Source organism: Aedes albopictus, chromosome 2 (genome assembly GCF_035046485.1).
Source record: "Aedes albopictus strain Foshan chromosome 2, AalbF5, whole genome shotgun sequence".
In the NCBI taxonomy this organism is placed as follows: domain Eukaryota; kingdom Metazoa; phylum Arthropoda; class Insecta; order Diptera; family Culicidae; genus Aedes; species Aedes albopictus.
Genome location: NC_085137.1, coordinates 497,047,330 through 497,072,535, shown reverse-complemented (window position 1 = coordinate 497,072,535; position 25,206 = coordinate 497,047,330). Strand labels below are relative to the sequence as shown.

The window sequence follows — 25,206 nt, the reverse complement described above, 5'->3', positions numbered from 1 at the left end:
ATTTAAAAGAAACTTTTTCAAAAATTTTGTATGTAAACTTAACCCAAAGTTGTCAAATTTTCTAAAAAATTAATATATACTTACGACAGTGTCGCTGGAAATTGGGTCGGCCAAATTTTAAGATGAGAGTGCTAATATAACCCATTTTCTATTAGCTTTCAACTGCTTTTTACAGAACTTAGCTAAAAAATCTAGAAAAAAAGTTATTAAGTAAATTAACTCTTCATGTCGTCGACCAAACGTTTGGGGTCACCCCTCAATATCATGCATCAGCCAAAAGTTTGGGGTCACTTTCGTACAACATGGAAAAGTGATTTGATGATATTGTCGTCATCAATAGTTCAATTTTAATTCTTTTTGGCTCATATCAAAGATAATTTACTAAATTTACGTTTTATGGCTTTAACTGAACGTTATTAACGATTTTTGTATATAAAAATGTTATGTAAAATTAACACATTTCATCACATTTCAAAAAATGAGGCAACTTTACGTTAAGTTTTAGTATGTAAATTTCAACAAATATGTGTGGTTCAATGTCTATGCAGTAAGTATCATTCATTATGTTTCAAATAAACCAAGAAGAATTAAAATTGAATGAAATATGACAAAGATATCAACAAATCACTTTTCTATGTTTTACGATAGTGACCCCAAACTTTTGGCCGATACATCATTTTGAGGGGTGACCCCAAACTTTTGGTCGATGACATCAAGGATTAATTTACTTAATAACTTTTTTCCCAGATTTTTTAGCTAAGTTCTGTAAAAAGCAGTTGAAAGCTAATAGAAAATGGGTTATATTACCGCTCTCATCTTAAAATTTGGTCGACCCAATTTTCAGCGACACTGCCGTAAGTTTATAGACGAATTTCGCGCCAACCCTTCTATGGGGCTGGCAGCACCCTCTCAGAATCGAACGAAACTTTGTGGGCATAAACAATAGGTCTTTCTAAGCAACTTTGCATATTTTGTTTTTCGAAATTTTTCAAGAGTAACATTTAAAGAGGGCCTAATTTTTTTCATAGATTTTTTTTTAAATCGATGTAACTCAAAAATGACATGACCTACAAAAAAGTGTTGTATGGCGGACTATCGGGAAATTCCATGAAGTTTTTTAGAAAAATATCTAAAAAATACAAAATTAATAATTTTTTTGAATGAGTGTAATCAGTTTCGTACCTTTTAATTCCGCCCTATGGGGCGGAATCAAAAGGTACGAAACTGATTACACTCATTCAAAGAGGGTATTCTGCTTAGAGGGTTCGAAAAGTCGGTACAAGAACAAAATTAATTCCTACACTGAAAAATAAAGGTTTTAAAAATTTAAATCGATATTACAAAAAACCCTATGTTTTTAAATCGATGATTTTTTTTTCTGGAGAAAGGCATTTTAATTACCTACATTTTCTCCAAACAATGTTGCTGTGACATATTTAAGGGAAAAAAGTTTTTCTAACAAAAACTTTTTTCATGTCCACATTGAGTGAATATTTTTCATCGTGTTTCGTGCCAACATGGCCATATATAAGTTCAGTAGCCTCTCATCAACCAATGAAACTTTATGGATGTTTAAAAAATTGTTGAAGAAGCAATTTTGCATAATCTAACATTTATCTAGACTACCATTTGAAAAGGGCGTATTAGGGTGGCCCACACTTATATGAAAAACATAAAATTCGAAAAATGACAAGTCTTACCTCCTGTATCGATTGTTTTGGACTCCCAGGAGCTACGTTCAGCATTTGAGCGAAAACGAGTTAGTCTAAGAGGTGATACACAAATTATGTCACGCAAAATACGTCCTTTTTCAACCCCCCTCCCCTCCCCTCTATGTCACGCTTTTTATATGGGACCTCACCACTGTTTGTATGGGTCGTCACGTTCTGCAAAACCTTGCCCCCTCCCCATCTAAAGCGTGACGTAATTTGTGCATGGCCCCTAATGGAGCGCTCAACGAGCTTGAAGTTTGTATGGGAAAACTTGGCCAAATGTATGCAGAAATCTTAAGCTTTTGATTTTTGCCGCTAGGTGGCGCTGTAAGCGTTCAATTCATAAACACATTGGTATTATTGTAGGTGACTATATGCCAAACAACTTTGTTGAAGACCCGTAAGTGATCCGTCAGTGAGGCGAAGCATTGGGATTTCATTATTGATATTCCTTTAAGTACATGTATTGGAAAAACGACAATAATGTTTCACCTCACTTTACCTAGAGTATAAATTTTTAACAGGCTTCGGATCACTTTGCGGTCTTCGATAAAGTTGTTTGGCATATCGTCACCTACAAGAATAGCTAAGGTTTTTAATTATTTTTTTTATTAATTGAACACTTGCAGCGCCACCTAGCGGCAAAAATCAAAAGCTTAAGATTTCTGCATACATTTGGCCAAGTTTTCCCATACAAACTTCATGCTCGTTGAGCGCCCCATTAGGGGCCATGCACAAATTACGTCACGCTTTAGGAGGGGAGGGGGGTTTTGCAGAACGTGACGACCCATACAAACAATCGTGAGGTCCCATACACAAAGCGTGACATAGAGGAGAGGGGGGTTGAAGAAGGTCGAATTTTGCGTGACATAATTTGTGTATCACCCCTTAGACTAAATCGATTTCGCTCAAATGCTGAACGTAGCATCTGGGAATCCAAAACAACTGATGCAGGAGGTAAGGCTTGGCATTTTTTTTTTAATTTTATGTTTTTCATATAAGTGTGGGTCAAGGGCCCATATAGCCGAGACGGTAAACGCACGGGTATTCAGCATGACCATGCTGAGGGTGACGGGTTCGATTCCCGGTCGGTCCAGGATCTTTTCGTAAAGGAAATTTCCTTGACTTCCTTGGGCATAGAGTATCTTCGTGCCTGCCACACAATATACACATGCAAAATGGTCATTGGCAGAGGATGCTCTCAGTTAAAAACTGTGGAAGTGCTCATTGAACACTAAGCTGAGAAGCAGGCTTTGTCCCAGTGAGGACGTTACGCCAAGAAGTAGAAGTAGTATAAGTGTGGGTCACTCCAATACGCCCTTTTCAAATGTTAGTCTAGATAAATATTAGATTATGCAAAGTTGCTTCTTAAACAATTTTTGAACTTCCATAAAGTTTCATTGGTTATTATTTTTATCTAGTTCATTTATTTGGGGCTCAATCGCGTATAACGCTTTACGGAGCCGAGGATCTTTCTTTGTACTTAATAGTATACATTATACAGAGTAATAACTTTTTAATGATATCTGTTAGTAATGGGTGGAAGCCAGGGTACTCGTGGCAGCTCGAGGTTAGAAGGTCACATTTTGAGGGATGGACAGGGTAAGGATTGGGCCAAAGGTTTCACTGCTGCTCATCCGGGGGTGAATCGCATCTTGCTAGCGAATTCGGTGCCTTGTGGTGTTGGTACCAACTTGTTGTGGGACTTGGTCTTCCGGATGGCCAGGCGTAGCTTGGTAACACAAAGAGGACAAAACAGAGAAAAAAAAACTGGAGAAGAAAACACAAGCGAATTAAACTTTTATACCAGCAGAGCGAAGAAAGTCGAAAATACATCCCATATATGTGACATCGCGGGTCCCCAACACATCTCTCACAAGAACAAAGGGTTGTCTGCCTCGGGCCTCAAGGGTATCCAATAGTAGCGCTCTGGAGGCGTCATTATCCGGGCATTGCCAAACTACGTGGTCGATGTCATCATAACCGGAACCGCACTTAGTACAAACATTGCTCAACGCGAGGTTAATCCTGTGTAAATGCGCGTCTAGCGAGTAATGGTTGGACATAAGTCTTGACATCACGCGAATGAAATTGCGACTTACATCCAGACCATACCACCACACTCGCAAAGAAACATTAGGAATAATGGAATGTAACCACCGTCCCAGCTGGCCATCTCGCCAATCATTTTGCCAACTTTGAAGAGAACTCTGGCGAACAAAATGGAAAAATTCATCATGTGAAATTCTTCTATCATAGATCTCACCTTCCTGTGCGCCCACCTTTGCGAGAGAGTCCGCCTTCTCATTGCCATAAATTGAGCAATGTGAGGGGACCCATACAAAGGTAATCTTGTATGATCTTTCGACCAGTGCACCCATCTGCTCCCTTATTTTTGTAAGAAAGTAAGATGAATGTTTTACAGGTTTCATCGACCGGAGTGCCTCAATCGAACTAAGGCTATCCGAGAAGATGAAGAAATGGTCTACGGGCATGTTTGAAATCATCCCCAAAGCGAAATTGATTGCTGCCAGTTCAGCAACATAAACCGAACAAGGTTCCTGAAGTTTGCGGAAGGCGGTGAAATTTTCATTGAAGACACCGAAACCAGTGGATCCATTTATGCGAGACCCATCAGTGAAGAATTTCTTACAGGAATTGACATTTTGGTACTTTTCGTTAAAAATGCGAGGAATAGATATACATCGAAGTTGATCTGGTATTCCATGAATAGCTTGTTTCATGGACAGATCGTATTTAACAGAGGTACTGTCATTAGTGAAGTGTACACGGGGAGGATTATAACTTGGTAGGCTTATGTCAGATGACATGTATAACAGATAAATTCTCATGAATTTTGATTGAGTGTTCAGACTGAGCATTTCTTCGAAGTTTTCAATGACAAGTGTGTTGCTCACTCCACACTTGATAAGTAACCTTAGCGAGAGCTCCCAGAATCGGTTCTGGAGAGGTTTCACCCCTGCCAGGACCTCAAGGCTCGCATTATGCGTTGAGTGCATACAGCCGAGAGCAATACGCAAACAACGGTATTGAATTCGTTCCAACTTTATTAGGTGGCAGTTTGCTGCTGAGTGGAAGCAGAAAGAGCCATACTCAATAACAGAGAGAATAGTCGTTTTGTAAAGTTTTATGAGGTCTTCCGGGTGAGCACCCCACCATGTTCCGGTAATTGTGCGTAGAAAATTGATCCTTTGTTGACATTTTTGCACCAAATACTTGATTTGGGTACCCCAAGTGCCTTTTGAATCAAACCAGACCCCAAGGTATTTCGAAGTCAAAGACTGGTCGATTTCTATTCCCAAAAGATTGAGCTTCAGTTGGGCTGGGTTCCGCTTTCTAGAAAACACAACCAATTGAGTTTTTTGCGGAGCAAACTCGATCCCTAAATCTCTTGCCCAGATTGACAGATTATTTAGAGAATTTTGCAATGGTCTTTGCAACATTTCTGCATGTGGGCCTTTTAGAGAAACCACAGCATCATCTGCAAGTTGTCTTAGCGTGCATTGTCCTTCCAAGCAACTATCAATGTCTTTCACGTAAAAATTATAAAGCAAGGGACTTAAACATGAGCCTTGGGGTAGGCCCATGTAACTAATTCTGGAAGTTGTCAGTTGTCCGAGATTGAAACTCATATGTTTTTCTGACAACAAATTATACAAGAAATTATTTAAAATTCCTGGAAGTCCACTATTGTGCAGTTTTTCTGACAATATTCCTATGGAAACTGAATCAAAGGCGCCCTTAATATCCAAGAAGACTGAAGCCAGTTGCTCCTTTTCCGCAAAGGCCAGTTGAATATCTGTTGAAAGCAACGCTAGACAATCGTTTGTTCCTTTGCCCTTGCGAAACCCGAACTGTGTATTTGAAAGCAAGTTATTCGATTCGACCCAATGATCGAGTCGTGATAGGATCATTTTTTCCAACAATTTCCTTAAACATGATAACATAGCAATTGGGCGGTATGAATTATGATCAGACGCTGGTTTACCAGGCTTTTGAATAGCTATTACTTTGACCTGTCTCCATTCATGCGGAACGATGTTGTTCTCCATGAATGAGTTGAACAGGTCCAGTAATCGTCTTTTCGCGATATCTGGGAGATTCTTTAGAAGATTGAACTTGATCATATCGCGTCCCGGAGCAGAATTGTTTGATGAAAGAAGAGCCATAGAAAGTTCCAGCATACTGAAGGGTCTGTCCAGAGAACCGTCTCTTGGGGATGTTTCCCAAGAAATCGGTTGTGCTGGGACTGAGTCTGGGCAGACCTTTTTCGCGAAACTGAATATCCAACGGTTGGAGTATTCGTCACTCTCATTAGAAGAAGAGCGGTTTCGCATGTTGCGAGCCACTCTCCAAAGCGTTGTCATTGAAGTTTCTCTTGAGAGACCCTCAATGAAGTGTCGCCAATAACTACGCTTCTTCGCCTTCAGCAGGTTTCTCAGCTGTCTTTCGAGCTTTGCGTACTCTTGATAAAGATCTGAGGTACCGTGCCTACGAAAGGTTTTGAAAGCATCAGATTTTTTAAGATACAACTGGGTGCAATCATCATCCCAGCCTAGTGTGGCTGGTCTTCTTTTGAAGGTTGCACTTGGAACACGTCGTTTTTGTGATTCTAATGCACTCTTATATATCAGTTCAGACAGGAATCGATACTCATCCAAAGGTGGGAGGGGATTGAATGATTCGATGCCAAAAGATACCGCTTCTGCATACTTTTGCCAATCGATATTCCTCGTGAGGTCAAAAGGAACCTGAATTGGATGGTCTGACCTTTCACTATTATGCTTTATGGTGGTTATAATGGGTAAGTGATCACTACCATGAGGATCCTCGATTACCTTCCACAAGCAATCGAATGATAGTGAGCTTGACCCCAGTGATAGGTCGAGACGACTTTCTTTGCCGTCAGATGCAATACGTGTCACTTCACCTGTATTTAAAATGTTCAAATTGAAATCGTCGCACAAATCATAGAAAATGGCCGCTCTATTATCGTCATATGGTTCGCCCCACCCTGTACCATGCGCGTTCATATCACCCAGAATTAAAACTGGATGTGATAGTGCAGAAACCGCATTCCAAAGATGACGGCGGTTAATTGAAATTCTTGGAGGAATGTAAACGGAAGCTACGCAAAGTTCTTTACCCTTTACGTTTATTTGGCAAGCGACGATTTCTACGCCAGGATGAGTCGCGATTGGAATTCTATAAAATGAGTAAGTCTTTTTGATCCCCAAAAGAACTCCCCCATAATGGTCATCTCTATCCTGGCGTATAATATTAAAATCGTGGAAGTTGAGTTCATCTTCAGAAGAAAGCCATGTTTCACAAAGGGCAAATATATCACAATCAGAGTTGTGAATCAAAAACTTAAACAGGTCTAATTTAGGTTTTAGACTATGACAGTTCCACTGTAGCACAGTGATCATATCTTGTACCTCACTTGATGAGTTATCCATCGAAAGATATGATCGCAGCAAGGAGGGGCCATGATTGTGTCAGATTCCGAAGATATTCTTCTACTGTAGGTATAAACATATCAATAATGCCTCTAAATGTTTCTGGAAGGCTGAGGGCATCATATAAGCGATCCACGAGAACCCTAAAAGTGAACAGTCCTCGCTTGGGTCTAGGAGGCTTGTTTGAACTGCGAGGAACTTTGGTAGCTTTTTTCTTGCTACTGTTGAGTCGTAATCAATACTGTACCGTAATTCAGGGAGCACTATAGCTGCTCGAATTCTCATCTCAATAGTTGTCTCGTTTCTGCTCATATAGCACCTTATCAGCCGGTCACAGCACCCGATCGAAAAGCCGATCGTTATCAGTAACTATCTTTGCACCGATCTTCCCGCTTACCGATATAACCGATAGCAATCAGTCTACCAGAGTTAGTTGCCAATAAACCGTTCATAGCGTCAAACCGAATATCGTCGCGTTATATCCAATCGAGCCAATAAAAGTTTCGTACTTATCATTCCCCAAAATCGAAGTACAATCAATCCAAATTCGAATCCTACATAAAGTATGGTCCTTCGAACCGGATGATTTGCTTTTGGGAATTGTGCTTGCGATTTTGTCGTCGTCGGGTCGGAGTGATCAAAAAGTGATTTCGTGAACAATCTGTGAACTGGACTGGTGACTGTGAACCCTGAGAACTGTGCACAAAACTGTGACTGAACGAGAAAAGAAATTCCATATCGCACACGAACTGTGGCTAGTGCATTGAACAATTAAGCCTGTGGTGTGCAACGTGGTCGCTGCAAATTAGTGGTTGGTGCTGACGGTCGCTGATTGAGTGTAATTAGATGCCACCTCGAAGCCAACGAAGAATCTTCCGATTGTGAAGCCGCTATTGAGAGTGAGGAAGTATTGTTCCGTATAGCTATTGTCGTCCGATTTCGATAGCTTGGCTTGGGTTTCGTCGATCAGCGTGGCTTGGGCATCACCGCGTGGGGTGGCTTGGGTACATCGTCGAAGACTGTAAGTACTGAACTGCATGCTGCATGTGACCCGATCGTCAGGAAATACTATTTTGCTGAGTTTTCCTGTATCGCTGATTTTTTCGAAAATTTGTGCATGAACTGATTGGTTGAAAATCGTGGATTTTTTGTAATTTTGGTTGAATTTGGTGCGCACGTGTGCAGGTGTAGCCTACTGCGATTGTTCTAGTGCTCATTATGGCTCCGAATTTAAGAAGGTTGGCGAAAGGAGAGCGATTCTGCCGAGATTCTTTGAGGAATTTAGCTCACTTGGTGGATAGCTATCAGGATGATAGGGACAAGGACATGCTTGAGGGTTGGAAAGAGCGCCTCGAGGAGATTTTTGAGGATTATAAGGAAACTAGGTTGCAGCTAGAAGTTTCGGAGGATTTCCAGAACACTCTCAAACAAGAGCTAGAAGCAAAGGCACTAAAGCAATCGCAAGCAGGAGTTGAGGTTGAACTACCATCGATAGAGCAAGTTAATCGCGATGCCCGTTCAACATTCGAATCCACGTACTTAAGACTGAAGGGTTTCATTTTATCCAAAATTCGCGCTAATGGTGACCCACCTAGGCAAGCCGCCCAGGTTCAGGCTCCGGTTCAGCAGATTCGCGTCAAGCTACCGGAAATCAAGCTGCCAAATTTCGATGGCACTATTAAAGAATGGCCCTCATTTCGAGATTCGTTTCAATCGCTGATTGCCTCAAACCCGCAACTCAGTGACGTCGATAAGTTTTCGTACCTTCTTTCGTCCCTTACAAAGGAGGCAAAGCGTGTAGTGGAGGTGATAGAGGTAACCTCTGCTAACTATGCGGTAGCGTTGGATCTCCTTGAAAAGCGATATGAAAACAAATACCTAATCGTAAAGTCGTACGTTGAAGCGCTTTTCTCTGCGGATCCAATAAAGCGGGAGTGTTACGAGTCTTTGAATCGCTTGATAGACACGTTCGAGCGTAATTTGAAGATGCTGGAGAAGGCGGGAGAACAACCGGAAAATTGGAGTACGTTGTTGGTTTTCATGCTCAGTTCTCGTCTGGATCCTGCAACTTTACGTCATTGGGAGACACACAGAAAGTCGACAGCGGTTCCCATCTACACGGATCTCATCGATTTCCTACGCAGTCATAGTCTCGTCCTGCAATCTATCGACACTTCCAAAGGCCGTTCGTCCGAATCCTCTCGCTCTTCCACTAATCGTCCCCCCTCACAAGCAACCAAGCTGAACTTAGCGCATTCAGCTGTGACCGCTCAGAAATCCTGCCCCTTCTGTAAACAGGTTGCCCACTCGCCCTACCAATGCGAAGTATTTCGAAAGATGACTCCTACACAGCGGTTCGAAGCCACAAAGAGGAACGCTCTTTGTATCAACTGTCTGTCGCCTTCACATATCGTCAAGGCTTGCACGAGTGGAACCTGCAGAGTTTGCCAACAAAGGCATCACACGATGCTACATCAGAAACCCGCCGCTCCTACCAACCAAATCCCTCAACCAACCATCAAACCATCAGATTCACAACCTTCGTCGTCGTCGTCAACTCCAAATCATCGCCAGCAGCCTTCCTCTTCGACCAAACAGTCTCAGCCGGTAGAAATCCAAACCCAAGCCACCGCGGTCCCTGCCCCTCAAACCAGCCATTTCTCGATACCTTCCACCGAAGTCCAACACACCGTTCCAGCTACTATTCTTCTTTCGACGGCTTTGGTGAAGGTTCATACCTCCTCTGGCTCGTATCTGTGGGCCCGTGCGTTGCTGGATTCTGGATCGCAGCTGAATTTCGTTTCGGAGAATCTCGCTCAAAAACTGAAGCTTCGTCGTACCAAGGAATTCGTCCCAATCAGCGGTGTTGGCCTTTCGTCGATTTCGTCCAAACACACCACATCCATTCGTATCCAGTCCCACTGCGCTGATTTTGAAGATACCTGGAAGTTTCACGTGCTGTCCAAGCTGACGCTGGAGTTGCCGAATCAAGCAGTTGATGTCTCCCGTTCCAGTTGGCCTTCGGATATCATACTAGCAGACCCTACCTTTGACCGCCCAGGATCAATCGACTTGATTCTAGGCGTTGACATCTTCTACGACCTTCTCCGTGACGGTCAGATCAAGAACGGTAGTGGAGAGCCTGTTCTGCAGAACACTGCCCTCGGATGGGTGGTTTCCGGAAAGGTGCAAGCGACGGTTCCTGTGGCAGTCTCCAACCTTGCCCACATTTCGTCCACTCCAACGATCGAGGATCAGCTGGCGCGGTTCTGGGAAATCGAATCGTGCCACACCCAAAGTACACACTCCGTCGAAGAAACAGAATGCGAGGAGTTTTTCGTAAAAACGACTGAGAGGGATTCTTCTGGTCGTTTCATCGTCGGTCTACCAACCAAACCTTCGTTGATCTCGAGGCTGGGTAATTCCAGAGACATTGCAGATCGTCGTTTCTTTTCCCTGGAACGCCGACTCAACGCTAGTCCTGCACTAAAGCAAGCGTACTCTGCTTTCATTCACGAGTACATTCAGATGGGACATATGAAGCCGATAGAGGACCCGCAGCCAGGTCCTGTGCCAGCCTACTACTTGCCCCATCATTGCATTGTCAGACCGGATAGCCTAACCACCAAACTTCGGGTGGTCTTCGATGCGTCTTGTTCTACCGACAGTGGCATCTCCCTCAACGATGCGCTTCTAGTTGGCCCTGTTGTCCAAGACGACTTGCTAACGATTGTCCTAAGGTTCCGAATGCCCCAGTTTGCCATCATCGCAGACATCGAAAAGATGTATCGGCAAATTCTGGTGCGAGAGTCTGACCAACCGCTTCAAAGGATTCGATGGAGAGATTCGCCGACACAACCGCTACAAACTTTTCAACTTACGACGGTTACCTACGGAACATCTTCGGCTCCGTATCTCGCGACGAAGTGTCTACAGAAGCTTTCTGAGGATGGGTCTGAAAGTCATCCCGCTGCTGCAGTTGTTCTAGGCCGAGACTTTTACATGGATGACATGCTCACGGGGACCGACAGCGTCGAAGAAGGCCGGGAACTCTGTCAGGAGCTAATGGAGCTAACTAACTCCGCTGGGTTACCCCTTCGCAAATGGGCTTCCAACAGTTCGGCTATTATGGAAGCCGTTCCTTCGAACCTGAGAGATGAGCGTACCCTTTTCGAGCTTGACTCCTCTGCCTCGCCCATAAAGGCGCTGGGACTCCAGTGGAACATCGTTTCGGATGAGTTGCAGTTTAACGTTCCGAACTACACTACGCAGTTTCCAATCACCAAACAGACAGTACTCTCGGACATCGCTCGCTTGTTTGATCCTCTGGGCCTTGCTGGTCCAGTGTTGGTTCAAGCAAAGCTGTTTCTCCAAGATCTTTGGCGAGACGGCTGTGATTGGAAGGACCCGCTTATCGATTCTCGCCAACGCCAATGGTTGGAGCTTCGTGATAGCTTCAGTCAACTGTCGGACCTCAAGATTCCACGGTGGGTTATCGCAACTGTCGGAGTCGTGAGTCTTGAGCTTCACGGGTTTTCCGACGCGTCCGAAAGAGCTTATGGTGCGTGCATTTATGTCCGCGCTGTGTCCTCCACCGGCAACATCCACGTTAACCTCCTCACCGCTAAATCCAAGATCGCCCCGAAAGGAAAGGGTAAAAAGGGAGGTATCGTTAGCCTGCCTCGTCTCGAACTGTGTGGTGCGCTGCTGTTGAGCCACTTGTTTGAGAAAGTTGAGTCCAGCTTGCAACTCAAATCCAAGAATTTCTTCTGGACGGATTCGGAAATCACGCTCTACCAAATTACTGCAAACCCCTCGCGCTGGAAAACGTTTGTCGCCAACCGATGCTCGGAGATACAGCGCATTACAGCGAATGGCATGTGGTCCCATGTGCCAGGTTCGGAGAATCCGGCAGATATAATCTCCAGAGGAATGTCTCCGGCCCAGTTAAGCGAATTTTCGGTCTGGTGGAAAGGACCGGACTGGCTTTCGCAACCGTCTCGATTCTGGCCGCCTCTTGGTCGCCCAACCATCAAATCATTTACTTCCGAGGAACTAGAGGAAAGGACAGTGTCCCTTCCGGTTCAAGTACAGACCCCAAATGAGCTATTCGCCCTGTACTCTTCGTATTCAAAGCTAGTTCGAATCGTCGCGCTTCTTCGTAGATTTGCCCATAACGCGATTGCCACAAACAGAACAGGCCGTCGCACTGGATTCCTCACTACTACGGAGATCCACGAAGCCACCGTAACCCTGGTTAAACTTGCGCAAACGGAACGTTTTGCTCAGGAACAAGTCGATATCGCTCGCAGCAAACAAGTTAAACCCAACTCTCGCCTGAATACACTGTTCCCGATTATGGTCGACGGTGTACTGCGCGTTGGTGGCCGGCTGCGTCATGCTCCGGTTTCGTTCGACCAACGCCATCCGATGATCCTGCCGGACAATCATCCGCTCACTGAACTGATAATGGCCCACTACCACCGGAAACTTTTGCACGCCGGACCGCAGCTTCTTACAGCTGTCGTACGGGAACGTTTCTGGCCGCTTCGCATCAGAAATCTTGCTCGCCGAGTTGTCCACGCTTGTACTCGATGTTTTCGATGCAAACCCAAGGTGTTGGAGCAGCTGATGGGAGAACTTCCGCCGGAGCGGGTACAACCAGCATTCCCATTTGTCCACACTGGAGTGGACTATTGTGGCCCATTTTCCTGTCGCCCTACCCGTCGTGCCACGGCGGTTAAATGCTACGTATCGGTGTTCGTCTGTCTCGTGACGAAGGCCGTCCATTTGGAGTGTGTCGCAGACCTGACCACCAATTCGTTTCTCGCTGCCTTGCGGCGTTTTGTTGCTCGCAGGGGCAAACCGGAGCTGATCGAGTGCGACAACGCCCTCAACTTCCAAGGAGCTAAACGGGAGCTAGAAGAGCTGGCTCGATTGTTTCGGTCTCAACAGCACCAGGATCAAATAACCCGCAGTTGCGCGGAAGATGGGATAACCTTCAAGTTCATCCCTCCCAGGTCCCCGAATTTCGGTGGACTCTGGGAAGCGGCTGTTAAGTCCATGAAGAACCATTTGCGCCGTACTATGGGAAATGTGATCCTCTATCAGGATGAATTTTGGACCTTGCTAGTACAAATAGAAAGCTGCCTTAATTCTCGTCCTTTGACACAGCTAACCTCGGACCCCAACGACCTGGAAGTGCTCACACCAGGGCATTTCTTGGTCCATCGCTCGCTTACCGCCATCCCAGAGCCCAGCCTAGCCGACATTCCGTCCAACCGATTAGATCGCTATCAGCACACCCAGGAGTACGTTCGAAGGATCTGGAGTCAGTGGCAGTCGGAATACTTGTCTGGACTGCAGCCACGGACACGTTGGACGCAGCGGCGTAACAACATCCAAGTCGGAACGTTGGTGCTAGTGAAGGAGGAAAATCTGCCTCCGCTGAAGTGGTGCATCGGACGAATCACGCGGATCTACAGGGGAAACGACGACTGCATCCGAGTCGTCGACGTACGCACGAAGGACGGAGAATATCGTCGGGGAATCTCCAAGATTTGTGTTCTACCAAACCAACCCGATGGTGGCGATGCCCCCGAACCGCAAGAAGGAAACTAGGATCCTTCCACCGATCGCAGTGTTCCGCTGCGCACCGTCGGGAGGTCAATTGACCTCCCGTTCATGTAAGTCGTTGTGTTTAAATGAATTTCCAAAAAGTAATAGAATTTTTGTCCCCCTGCGCCTGTGATGTCGTCGTCGCACCAACTCACCACTGCAAGCGAGGTTCGAGCTGGCTATCCCTCGACGGTCTGCAGCTGACCCAACGCATCCACTACACGTCGGATAGACTCGTGGAATTGCAATGTGGAAGGCAAGGACCTGAGAGAGCACGCCAGAACCGTCGACTGTCGGATCAACCCCCGAAGGATGCTTACCTGCCCAACTCAACGGTCACAGAAGGATGTCGCCATTCACCCCTCGGATTCCATTCACGCACAAGTACGCTCAGTACTTCGCTGCCAACGGTCATCGTCCGGTAACGGACCCGTGGAGGCCGGTTGCCTCCGCTCCAGTTAAGTATTGTTTTAATGCTCTTTTGATTGTTTGAAAAAGCCGCCTATGTTTGTTCGCAGCATTTCGAGTCATCCCGAGGACGCCGCATTCGATGAGCCCGAAGAGAAGGAATGACAGCATCCCCCTAGCGATACAGAAGTCCATCGATCCAAGGTCAAGGTTGCGCGAAATGATCGCCCGATCACAGTTGCCGAGGAGTCACATGGTCCGGATCCGACAAGTCCCGAGGAGTCACATGGTCGATCAGCGAGTCCCGAGAAACCGCCGAAGTTGCACGTGGAGGAAGTAAACAACGAACGATGTCACAGCGAACGCAGAACCACCCACCGGCCTCTGACAAAAGAGCGTCGGCCCGAAGAAGTAGAGGAAGCGACAACCGTCGCGAGAAAGCAGCAGAAGGAGAAACAGTTATTGCATTAAGAAGTGATAGAATTAGAAACCTAAAAGAAACTACACACTCTGAATTTGTAACCCTAGCAGTAAGATAGATAGATATGTTTAATTACTGAAGAAGATAGGTTGTTAAAATTAGCATTTTCACGGTGGCCGGCATGTTGAGTCGTAATCAATACTGTACCGTAATTCAGGGAGCACTATAGCTGCTCGAATTCTCATCTCAATAGTTGTCTCGTTTCTGCTCATATAGCACCTTATCAGCCGGTCACAGCACCCGATCGAAAAGCCGATCGTTATCAGTAACTATCTTTGCACCGATCTTCCCGCTTACCGATATAACCGATAGCAATCAGTCTACCAGAGTTAGTTGCCAATAAACCGTTCATAGCGTCAAACCGAATATCGTCGCGTTATATCCAATCGAGCCAATAAAAGTTTCGTACTTATCATTCCCCAAAATCGAAGTACAATCAATCCAAATTCGAATCCTACAGCTACCTTGTCGATTATTTCTCTTTGAAGTGTATTTAACAGGCGGAGACGGGGGTGACAGGTTCTTGCTACAACATGGATCTGAAGCTGAAGGAACCTGATTCTTCGGAGTTTTTAAGTTTACCCCGTCTCCTTTAACATTAGGCAAACTTTTGAGGGAAGACTTTAAAAAGACCTTTCGGCGCAATCCCGGGGAAGATGATGACTTCCTTTTTCCAGGTGCGTGTACCTCCGAAAGAGATCTACCCTCATCAGTTTCGCCATCGTCCTGATCATCGGAAGACAACTCCTGATAGGGATTTTCAACTGGGACAGCTGATTCAGACACGGAATCTGGTGTTTTAAAAGATTTCACCATCTCCGCATATGTCTGTTTGGAGCGCTTTATGATAGAGCGACTCTCATTTCGAATGCGTCTTTTGTAAGCCGGGCAAACTTGCAAGTCGTGTGGATCTCCGCCACAGTAGCTACATTTTTCCGCTTCCTGTGTGCAAGAGTCCTCCAAATGAGCTTGGTTGCATTTGCCACAACGGGGCTTGTTGTCGCAAAAGCTATTGCTGTGACCAAACTGCTTGCATTTGGTACAATTAAAAACCTTCGGCCTAAAAAGATGCACTGGGTAAAAACCACCATCAATTACAACAAATTCCGGGAGGACGGAACCTGGAAAAGTCACTCGAAAAAACGCTGAAGGCGAGTACACCTTTTTATTTCCTTCCATGGAAACCTTAGATAAGCGTTTACAGTCTAGGATAGCCACATCAGGAATTGACCTATTTTTGAATCGACCAAAGCCGGTCTTGATGTCCTCACATGTCAGCATTTCGTCGAGGATCTTCCCCTCCACCTCCACTTCTCGTGCTGGCACATAGACCGCGTATTCAACAGTAAACGCTTCGTGTTGAGCAATTTCATTTGCTGCTTTGTAGCTAGGTGCGGTAACACGCAGCTTGGATGCTTTCACTTGGTGAATAACGGTCCCAGGATACTTACGCGTCAGCTCTCGAGAAATCGAAAGCATATTCAATGGTTTGCATTTGCGCCGGAAATAGACAACCCAAGGTCCAGGCGAAGATGGCTGATAAAACCGCGTACGAGCAATGATATCATTGGGAGGCGTTTCGCCTCCAATCGAATCGTCCATGTGGAAACAAATTTGTGGAAAATAACTCAAAAGTGCAAAAGAGGAAGAAAAAAAACCTTAAAGTATTTACAGTGCACTTTCTTCCTTAGGACGACAACTGTTTGGTTTGTCAAACAATGTTAATAATATATAGAAAAAAAAATAAAGCAAAAAAAAAACTTGTACTAATAATATACGAATTCAATTCTTATGTTTATTTTAGCGCACCCTGTAGGATGCAAAAAAAAAAACGGTATTGAAAAAAAAAGAAAAAATAGCTAATAAAAAAAAACAAAAAAAAAAGTTCTGTTATTTACAGTTTGTACACCCTTACCCGTATACAGTAGTTTGGGAACTACTGTTATGGATGTCAAAAAAAAAGCACGTGGTCGAATGTGGACTGGGGATACAATAGACAAAAGCGATCAAAACAAATTGGGCGGACAAAAGAGTGTATCGAAAGAGTGATACTTATCTGACCGAAGCAGGTAGATATTTATCACAGGCAGGTCGATGGTAAAGCTGTCCGTCGCGTCTGCCTTCGCACCCGTCGCCGCCGTCCTCTTCGATGACGGAGGGGCTGATGATGGCGATAAAGATGACTTTCTTGGATGCGATGCTTCTTCTTTGATGTACGATGATGCAAGCACCTCGCTTCCCGGGTTGCGCAGGATACCACCTTGCGACACTACACTTCGCACAAGCAGGAAAACGTACGATATAAAAAACCTTCCGCACTTGCGGGGGAAAAAACTCCACTTATACGAGGTCTATCGCGTGGTGAGATACGGAGCACACGTCCGACTCGTCCAAATGCACAACTGGGAATGCGTTTCATTGGTTGATGAGAGGCTGCTGAACCTATATAAGGCCATGTTGGCACGAAACACGATGAAAAATATTCACTCAATGTAGACATGAAAAAAGTTTTTGTTAGAAAAACTTTTTTCCCTTAAATATGTCACAGCAACATTGTTTGGAGAAAATGTAGGTAATTGAAATACCTTTCTCCAGAAAAAAAAATCATCGATTTAAAAACATAGGGTGTTTTGTAATATCGATTTAAATTTTTAAAACCTTTATTTTTCAGTGTAGGAATTAATTTTGTATTTTTTGGATATTTTTCTAAAAAACTTCATGGAATTTCGCGATAGTCCGCCATACAACACTTTTTTGTAGGTCTTGTCATTTTTGAGTTACATCGATTTGAAAAAAATCTATGAAAAAAAATTAGGCCCTCTTCAAATGTTACTCTTGAAAAATTTCGAAAAACAAAATATGCAAAGTTGCTTAGAAAGACCTATTGTTTATGCCCACAAAGTTTCGTTCGATTCTGAGAGGGTGCTGCCAACCGTTGGTCGAGTTGGCGCGAAATTCGTCTATATTCATTTTTTTAGAAAATTTGGCAACTTTGGGTTAAGTTTGCATACAATTTTTTTTGAAAAAGTTTCTTTTAAATCATGTTTAAAGTTTCTTTGACTTATTATCTTTTGAATGAGACCTAGGGTTTTGAAATCGGACGCAAATTGGCGAAGATATATGCCTAAAAAAATGACATGTTTTTGAGGGGGTGACCCCAAACTTTTGATCGGGAGTGTATTTCCAAAGTTTAAGTTGGATGTCACTGAATCCTGAATTTACACAGCTAGTCGTGTTTGGTATTTTTTACCGAAAGCTCAACTGCAGAGTGTTCGATAACGGGTTTTTACCGAAACTCTGTAAAAAATATCAAAGTTCGGTAAAATGTTATAGTTTAACTGTCAAACTCTAACGAAGTTCGGTAACTTACTAACTTCACTGATTTTTTTCCTGTAAAACAAACTTAACGGTTGAGATTTCGGTAAAACATTACCGAAGTCGGAGATTTTTTCTAAGTGGGTATGCCCGAAACAAAAAGGGTGTAAATTGAGCATCAGTTGTTTAATAAAGTTGTAGTGTGTCTACTAAAACGAACCATGTGACTTTCTCAATAATGTATAAACCTGTACGTTGCCAGTAGGAGAAAATGTATTTGTCTCATTCAATTGCGTAGTATAGGTATTTAGTTTTTGACAATAAACTGATTTCGCTACTGACTGGAAGCTTCTCCTACTTGTCTTCTGCAAAAGAGCTTGTCAGAACATCTTGAAAACATCTCAACTGCCTTTCCCCTTTTATTTCCTAAAAAAAGGATGCGCCGACTTTTCTGGCTTCGCCCAGCAAACACACGATTGTATATGATGCTCCATTGAACGGTAAAGTGGAGGCGATATACGCACACTTTACACGCGGGTAAATGGGGCCTCCACTTTAACATCCTATTCAACATCACATAAGACTTTGTGTTAGCTGGGCGTTAGTTGGTGAGAATCCCAGCATTCATCGGAAAGCTGGACAACTTGGTTGGCGCTTATGTCTAATGCTTGCATTTCTTCATTGTAGTCATTGCATAGCAATTGGTGAGCTCGTTCCATGCTATTACTCTTTTGTGAAATTTAATTCAACTATTCTCTCACATACATCATAGGAAATTTGAACCAGGCTTGACAGAAACTCCCTCGTGAGAAAATGAGGAGGCGATTTTTTGAGGAGAGAAAATAAAACTCAGAAATTATAATGCAAATCCTCAACAGCACCGAGTGTGAGCTTGTCGCGCAGGGAGGAGTTCTTAAAACACTCATAATTGCTTGCTGTTTTCACTCAAAAAGCACTCGTGAGTTCCACTCTTATACAAATAAACACTCGCTAGGCTCAAAACACACTCCTCTGCCCGAAATCGCCATCGTTTGTTTTTATCGTTCTCCTACCACTTCGGAGCATGTTTGCATAACTCTTGATTTTGAGGAGAATCAAGCCTGATTCGAATAACTTATTTTGCATTTATTCAATAATCATTACAATTGCAACCCTATAATACCGGTATAAGCTCCTTGCAAACAGTTTGTTCAAATCAATTCGGTTGTTCGTTACGTTTGACTCCATGGTCATCTAGAGACACAGAGGTGATCTCGGTCTCTAGTAATGATGCACGTCATACTAACATTCTGTCCCTTCCCCGATGATCGTAGTAACGTGACTGGTACTGTTTCGGGCTTAATTGAGTTTGGATTTCTCAAGAATACACTCAGAGGGCTGTAAGTTAATTCCAAACTCCGTTTTTTAATTTGTACTATTCTGGTCGCGATCAATAACGGAGACGCAACTACGAATTCCTCCTCCCGGAAGTATTCGTAACATGACCAGGGATTTTCTTTAGAATTTCCTCCAGAATTACTTCCGAGATGTTACCGAAATCTACTCATGGTTTGTCCCCTTCAGGACTGCCTCCGGAATTTTCCAACATTTCTCCCACAGACTACTTCTGGAATTCCTTTCGGGATTCCTTCCTAATTTTTACGCGGAAATCATTCCGGAAATCTCGATCTCGGACTTTCAGGCATTCCTCGAAGCATTCAGGCAAATGTCCCTCCATGACTTTAAATTGGAATTACTTTGAAACTACTTTTGAGGTCAATTTCTTGATTTTTGCTTTGGCTGACCAAGCCATGTGGGAAATTACACTGTTGAAAATGCTTTGACATCCATGTGCACAACAGAACATGTGCTCGATGAACAAATTGAGATTTGAAATTATGAAAAGAAATCCACGTACTCCGGTGAGACTCGAACTCACGACTCCCAATTCGCTAGACGGGCGCTTCTATTCCTTCAAGCTACGGAGTCACTCGACTATCTCCGTCGCCAGCAGGCCTAGAACTGAACTCGATTCCACAATCGCACATGGTTATCTTCTTTTCACAATCCAAACCCCCTTCGGATGGGATTAGATGAACATCTAACACATTGTCTGTTGTGCACATGGATGTCAAAGCATTTTCAACAGTGTAATTTCCCACATGGCTTGGTCAGCCAAAGCAAAAATCAAGAAATTGACATTTGTAAGGTGCTACGGTCACCCTTACCGTATTCGGTCGGCCGAGGACCGACCCGTCGAGAGTCCGACTGCACACTAATTGCCATACCAATAAGTGATTGGAGGCAGTGCCCGAAGCTCTCGACAATTAAAAATAACTTCCTCTCCCGCTTTGACATACATGTGCACAACAGACAATGTGTTAGATGTTCATCTAATCCCATCCGAAGGGGGTTTGGATTGTGAAAAGAAGATAACCATGTGCGATTGTGGAATCGAGTTCAGTTCTAGGCCTGCTGGCGACGGAGATAGTCGAGTGACTCCGTAGCTTGAAGGAATAGAAGCGCCCGTCTAGCGAATTGGGAGTCGTGAGTTCGAGTCTCACCGGAGTACGTGGATTTCTTTTCATAATTTCAAATCTCAATTTGTTCATCGAGCACATGTTCTGTTGTGCACATGGATGTCAAAGCATTTTCAACAGTGTAATTTCCCACATGGCTTGGTCAGCCAAAGCAAAAATCAAGAAATTGACATTTGTAAGGTGCTACGGTCACCCTTACCGTATTCGGTCGGCCGAGGACCGACCCGTCGAGAGTCCGACTGCACACTAATTGCCATACCAATAAGTGATTGGAGGCAGTGCCCGAAGCTCTCGACAATTAAAAATAACTTCCTCTCCCGCTTTGACATACATGTGCACAACAGACAATGTGTTAGATGTTCATCTAATCCCATCCGAAGGGGGTTTGGATTGTGAAAAGAAGATAACCATGTGCGATTGTGGAATCGAGTTCAGTTCTAGGCCTGCTGGCGACGGAGATAGTCGAGTGACTCCGTAGCTTGAAGGAATAGAAGCGCCCGTCTAGCGAATTGGGAGTCGTGAGTTCGAGTCTCACCGGAGTACGTGGATTTCTTTTCATAATTTCAAATCTCAATTTGTTCATCGAGCACATGTTCTGTTGTGCACATGGATGTCAAAGCATTTTCAACAGTGTACTTTTGAGGATTCATTCCGGAGGGTATGTCACCCTGGATTTGTTAAGCAATTCTTTGTTCCTGTCTTTCTCCGGCAGTTCGTCACGGGACTTTTTTTTGGAATTTCTTCTGAAATGACTCATGGAATGTTTTTCGGACTATAATGTTTTCGACATTTTTTTCCGGAATTGCCTAGATTTACTCCAGATATTTTCCTGAAGCTTTTGTCATGATTTGTCCCAGAGATCTGTTTTTAGGTTCTATCCCGGAATCCCGTGCAAGTTTTTCTCTGATGTTTATCTACCATTTGCAATTGTTTTTAGAATTTCTGCCGAAATTCTTTTCAACATTTTTGTGTTGGTTTTGTTTAGAATTCTTCCAAGGAAAAATTCCGACATTTTTCCTCTCAGTTTCCCAGAATTCCTCTCAAGAATTTTCCCAGAACTACTCCGAAAGATCCGTTTCGGGATTTTTGCTGGAATTTCCCACAAGCTTTCTGCCGGTTCCTAAAACGTCTCCCAGGATTAATCCCGGAGTTTTTCTTCTCCTGTAATTCTCTCGTACACACTTAGAAAAAATCACCGACTTCGGTAATATTTTACCGAAATCTCAACCGTTAAGTTTTTTACCGGAAAAAATCGGTGACGTTTACCGAACTTCGTTAAAATTTGACAGATAAACGATAACATTTTACCGAAATTTGGTAATTTTCACAGGATTTCGGTAAAAAACCATTACCGAACGCTCAGCAGTTGAGATTTCGGTAAAAACTACCGAACGCGACTAGCTGTGTATTTTCATAATTCTCTCCGTAATTTCTCTTTTGATTCTTCCCGAGATTCTTTCGAAGTTGAGCTGTTCCAGGAATTACTCGTGATATTTTTCCTAAAATTCCTCGTCGAACTTGTTCCTGAATGCCTGACAGGATTCATGCTGGAATTTGTTAATAGATTTTTCCCGATTTTTTTTTTCATTTCTGCCAACATTTCCCCGAGATTCCTATTTGGATTCTTCTGCCTTCCAGAGATTTCTTCCAGAATTACACTTCAGCTTCTTTTTCTTGATCCAAAATTAGTATGAGAAGATGATGAGATAATGAGAAAACTTATCTTTTTTTATATTGCTTGGCTGGTTCGCCAATTGTTGAACACTACTAAAATGTTAATCAGTTTCTGAAAACCTTGTTATAAATCGTACTTGAGTAATTCTTACTTAATGTAAACGGCCAATGTAGATGTAAATTGCTGTTACTCTTAGAGCGCTCCAAAAACCCTCTGAAACACCCTGGAAAACCTGAAAATAAGCCAGCAAAGCTTATTTCTAGCATAACATATGAAAATGACCTAAGTGCTTTTTTGTATGCAAACATTGTTAGAAAAAAGCTTTGCTGACCTAAACCGTCTGAAAGCGTCTTGGAACGCCTTGACACCTCTGAAACATCCCTGAAACCTTCTTGAAAGTATCCATAAACGCCGGGAAACTACTTCCAAACCCCCTCCTTGATACCACCTGAAACGTGTGGAAACCCCTCGGGAACCATCCTGATATCCCTTGAAAAGTCTTGATACGCTTTGAAACTCCTCTGAAACGTCCCTGATATCCTCTTGGAAGCTAAGCCGCAAGCCATGTTTCCGAGGGTTTCAAAGTTTTTCAGACAGATGAAGATAAGTTTTGGATGCTCTCAGGGGGCTTCAAGGCAGTATTTAGAGCTTCAAGGGCTTTCAGAATAGATTTAGGGATGTTTCAGAGAGATTACAAGGAATTTTAGTACTTAACTCTTAGTTTCAGGAGGCTTCTGGAGAATTTAAGAGAAGTTTACGGGGATAACAAGCGATTTCATTGTGGTTTCAGGACCTTTTAATAGGATATATGTATTGGCACCAACATTTCAAAAATCGTCCTTCCTGGAATGTTTTAAGATTTTTTTTCCGATTTGGCTTTTTTTCTATGATTTCTACTGGGATTTTCCTCCCGAGATTTTTTTTTTCAAGAAATTCTTCCCAGGGTTTGGCTCTGGGATCCCGGGTAGAGGTGAAATACTGACGATCAAACCGTGATATTAGTTTGATTGATATAAGAGATAAAAGATCTGAAAATAATATCTAAAAAATGTTCGTGGAACATCTATACAATATCAAAATTTGATATTTCAAGATCAAACGAAAAGCTCGCTGCTATTGGTTAGATCTTACAAGATCTAAATATGATATGATGATGATGTTCTAGGAGTAAATTTTTGATATTATTTTTAGTTCTACACATCTAATCGCGTTCGGTAATTTTTTCCGAAATCTCAACCGCTGAGCGTTCGGTAACGGGTTTTTGATGAAATTCTGTAAAAAAATACCAAATTTCGGGAAAATGTTATCGTTTATCTGTCAAACTCTAACGTAGTTCGGTAAAAGTTGCTAACTTTACCGAATTTTTCCTGTAAAACAAACTTAACGGTTGAGATTTCGGTAAAACATTACCGAAGTCGGTGATTTTTTTAGTGTGTATTTCAATCAAACCAATATCACTTTTTGATCTCCATATCATAATATGCTGGGTCTCAAGTTAGCCTAGTGGTTAAGGTGATGGATCGACAATCCGGAGACGGCGGGTTCGATTCCCGTTCCGGTGGGGAAAATTTTCTCGACTCCCCCCCTGGTCATACCCAGACAACCAGTAATCGTATAAGATGTTGCATAAGATGATAAAGTGGAGGCCATATGCGTACATGCCTCCATTTAGGCGCATAATTAATGTACGCATATCGCCTCCAGTTTAACATCTTATGCAACATCTTATACGATCACTGGTTGACTGGGTAGTGTACCACTGTACTTGCCACACAATGTACAAATACATGCAATGGCAGACAAAGAAAGCCCTTCAGTTAATAACTGTGGAAGTGCTCTTAGAACACTAAGTTGAAGAGGGGCAGGCCAAGTTCCCATGCGAACGTCGAGTCATAAAGAAGATCATATTCATAATATGCTCTGATTGAGCTTTTTTCGTGTACCAGTGATGTATTTCCAAGATGTATCCCAGATCCCGTTGAAGCTTTCCTTCGAAATTCTATAGCTTTTTCTCTCAGAATTCCTGTCGAAATTTCTCCCTCCTCGGGAGGAATCGTTATTACTTGTTAAAATTTTCCCAGAATTAATTCTCACATTTTTTCCCCAAATTCTCCCGAAATACCTCTCAGCCTAGGAATGTTTCAGCATTTCTCTCGAAAATCCTTCCGTGATATCTCGCAGAATTCCAATCAAGAATTCATCCGCAACTACTACCCCAAAGATCTCTCTCGGCGTTTTCCTCAGATTGTTACTCCCACACCCTTAAATGAAACAACACAGCCCACAAGTAACTTTCACGCAGCGAGCAAAAAGACAAAGGATTTTTCGCTCATATTTGTGTACGACCGGATCAACACAAAAAATGTGCTGATCCGGTGTTACACAAATCTGCGTGAAAATTCTTTTGTCTTTTCGCTCGCTGCGTGAAAGTTACTCGTTTCTCTGTGTACATCGAGTTCTGCGTTCAGTATTTATTCCGGATTTTTTCTCTGTGTTTCTCTCAGTATTTTTCTCATGATTCCATCCGAGGTTTTCCTAGAAATTCCTCCCGAGATTCTTTCGAGATTTCGTCAGGAATAACTAGATTTTTTTCTTCTGAAATTCGTCCTTGAACTTGTACAGGAATGCCTCCCAGGATTCATCTCGGAATTTATCCCGATTTTTTTTTTTGTAATTGTTTTTGTTTATCCTTGGATTCTTTCTCCTCCCAGAGATTCCTTTATAAAAAATATAGAAAATGTTTGGATATTGATGGGCGGTTTTTCATGTTTTTCCTGGATTTTGTCCGTTTTTTTTCGACGTTTCTCCTTTAATTCTTCCTGGAATTGTTCCCGTAATTTCACCCAGGATTACTCTCGAAGCTTTTTCTCGGGATTCTTTCTGACATTCTTTCAGACATTTTTGCTATAATTTTTCATGGAATGTCCCAGAATTACTCCCGAAGAGATTCATCCCTGGCTTTTTCCTGAAACTATTTCCGATTTTTTTTCCAATACCA

At 43.2% G+C, this 25,206-nt stretch overlaps 2 protein-coding genes and 1 long non-coding RNA gene across 3 annotated transcripts in view; 2 read left to right on the top strand and 1 right to left on the bottom strand.

Moving 5' to 3' along the window:
* The window catches only part of LOC134288707 (uncharacterized), a 131,304-nt gene that overhangs the window by 11,766 nt on the left and 94,332 nt on the right, over positions 1-25,206 (top strand). The gene's annotated exons all lie outside the window — the stretch shown is intronic.
* LOC109408687 (kinesin-like protein KIF13A) overlaps positions 1-25,206 on the bottom strand; it is a 193,114-nt gene that overhangs the window by 146,529 nt on the left and 21,379 nt on the right. The gene's annotated exons all lie outside the window — the stretch shown is intronic.
* On the top strand, positions 7,481-15,057 carry LOC134288699 (uncharacterized). Its single transcript, XM_062854334.1, has 2 exons — positions 7,481-14,272; positions 14,329-15,057. The coding sequence occupies exon 1, from the start codon at positions 8,411-8,413 to the stop codon at positions 13,811-13,813; it is 5,403 nt and encodes a 1,800-aa protein (XP_062710318.1). The 5' UTR covers positions 7,481-8,410; the 3' UTR covers positions 13,814-14,272; positions 14,329-15,057.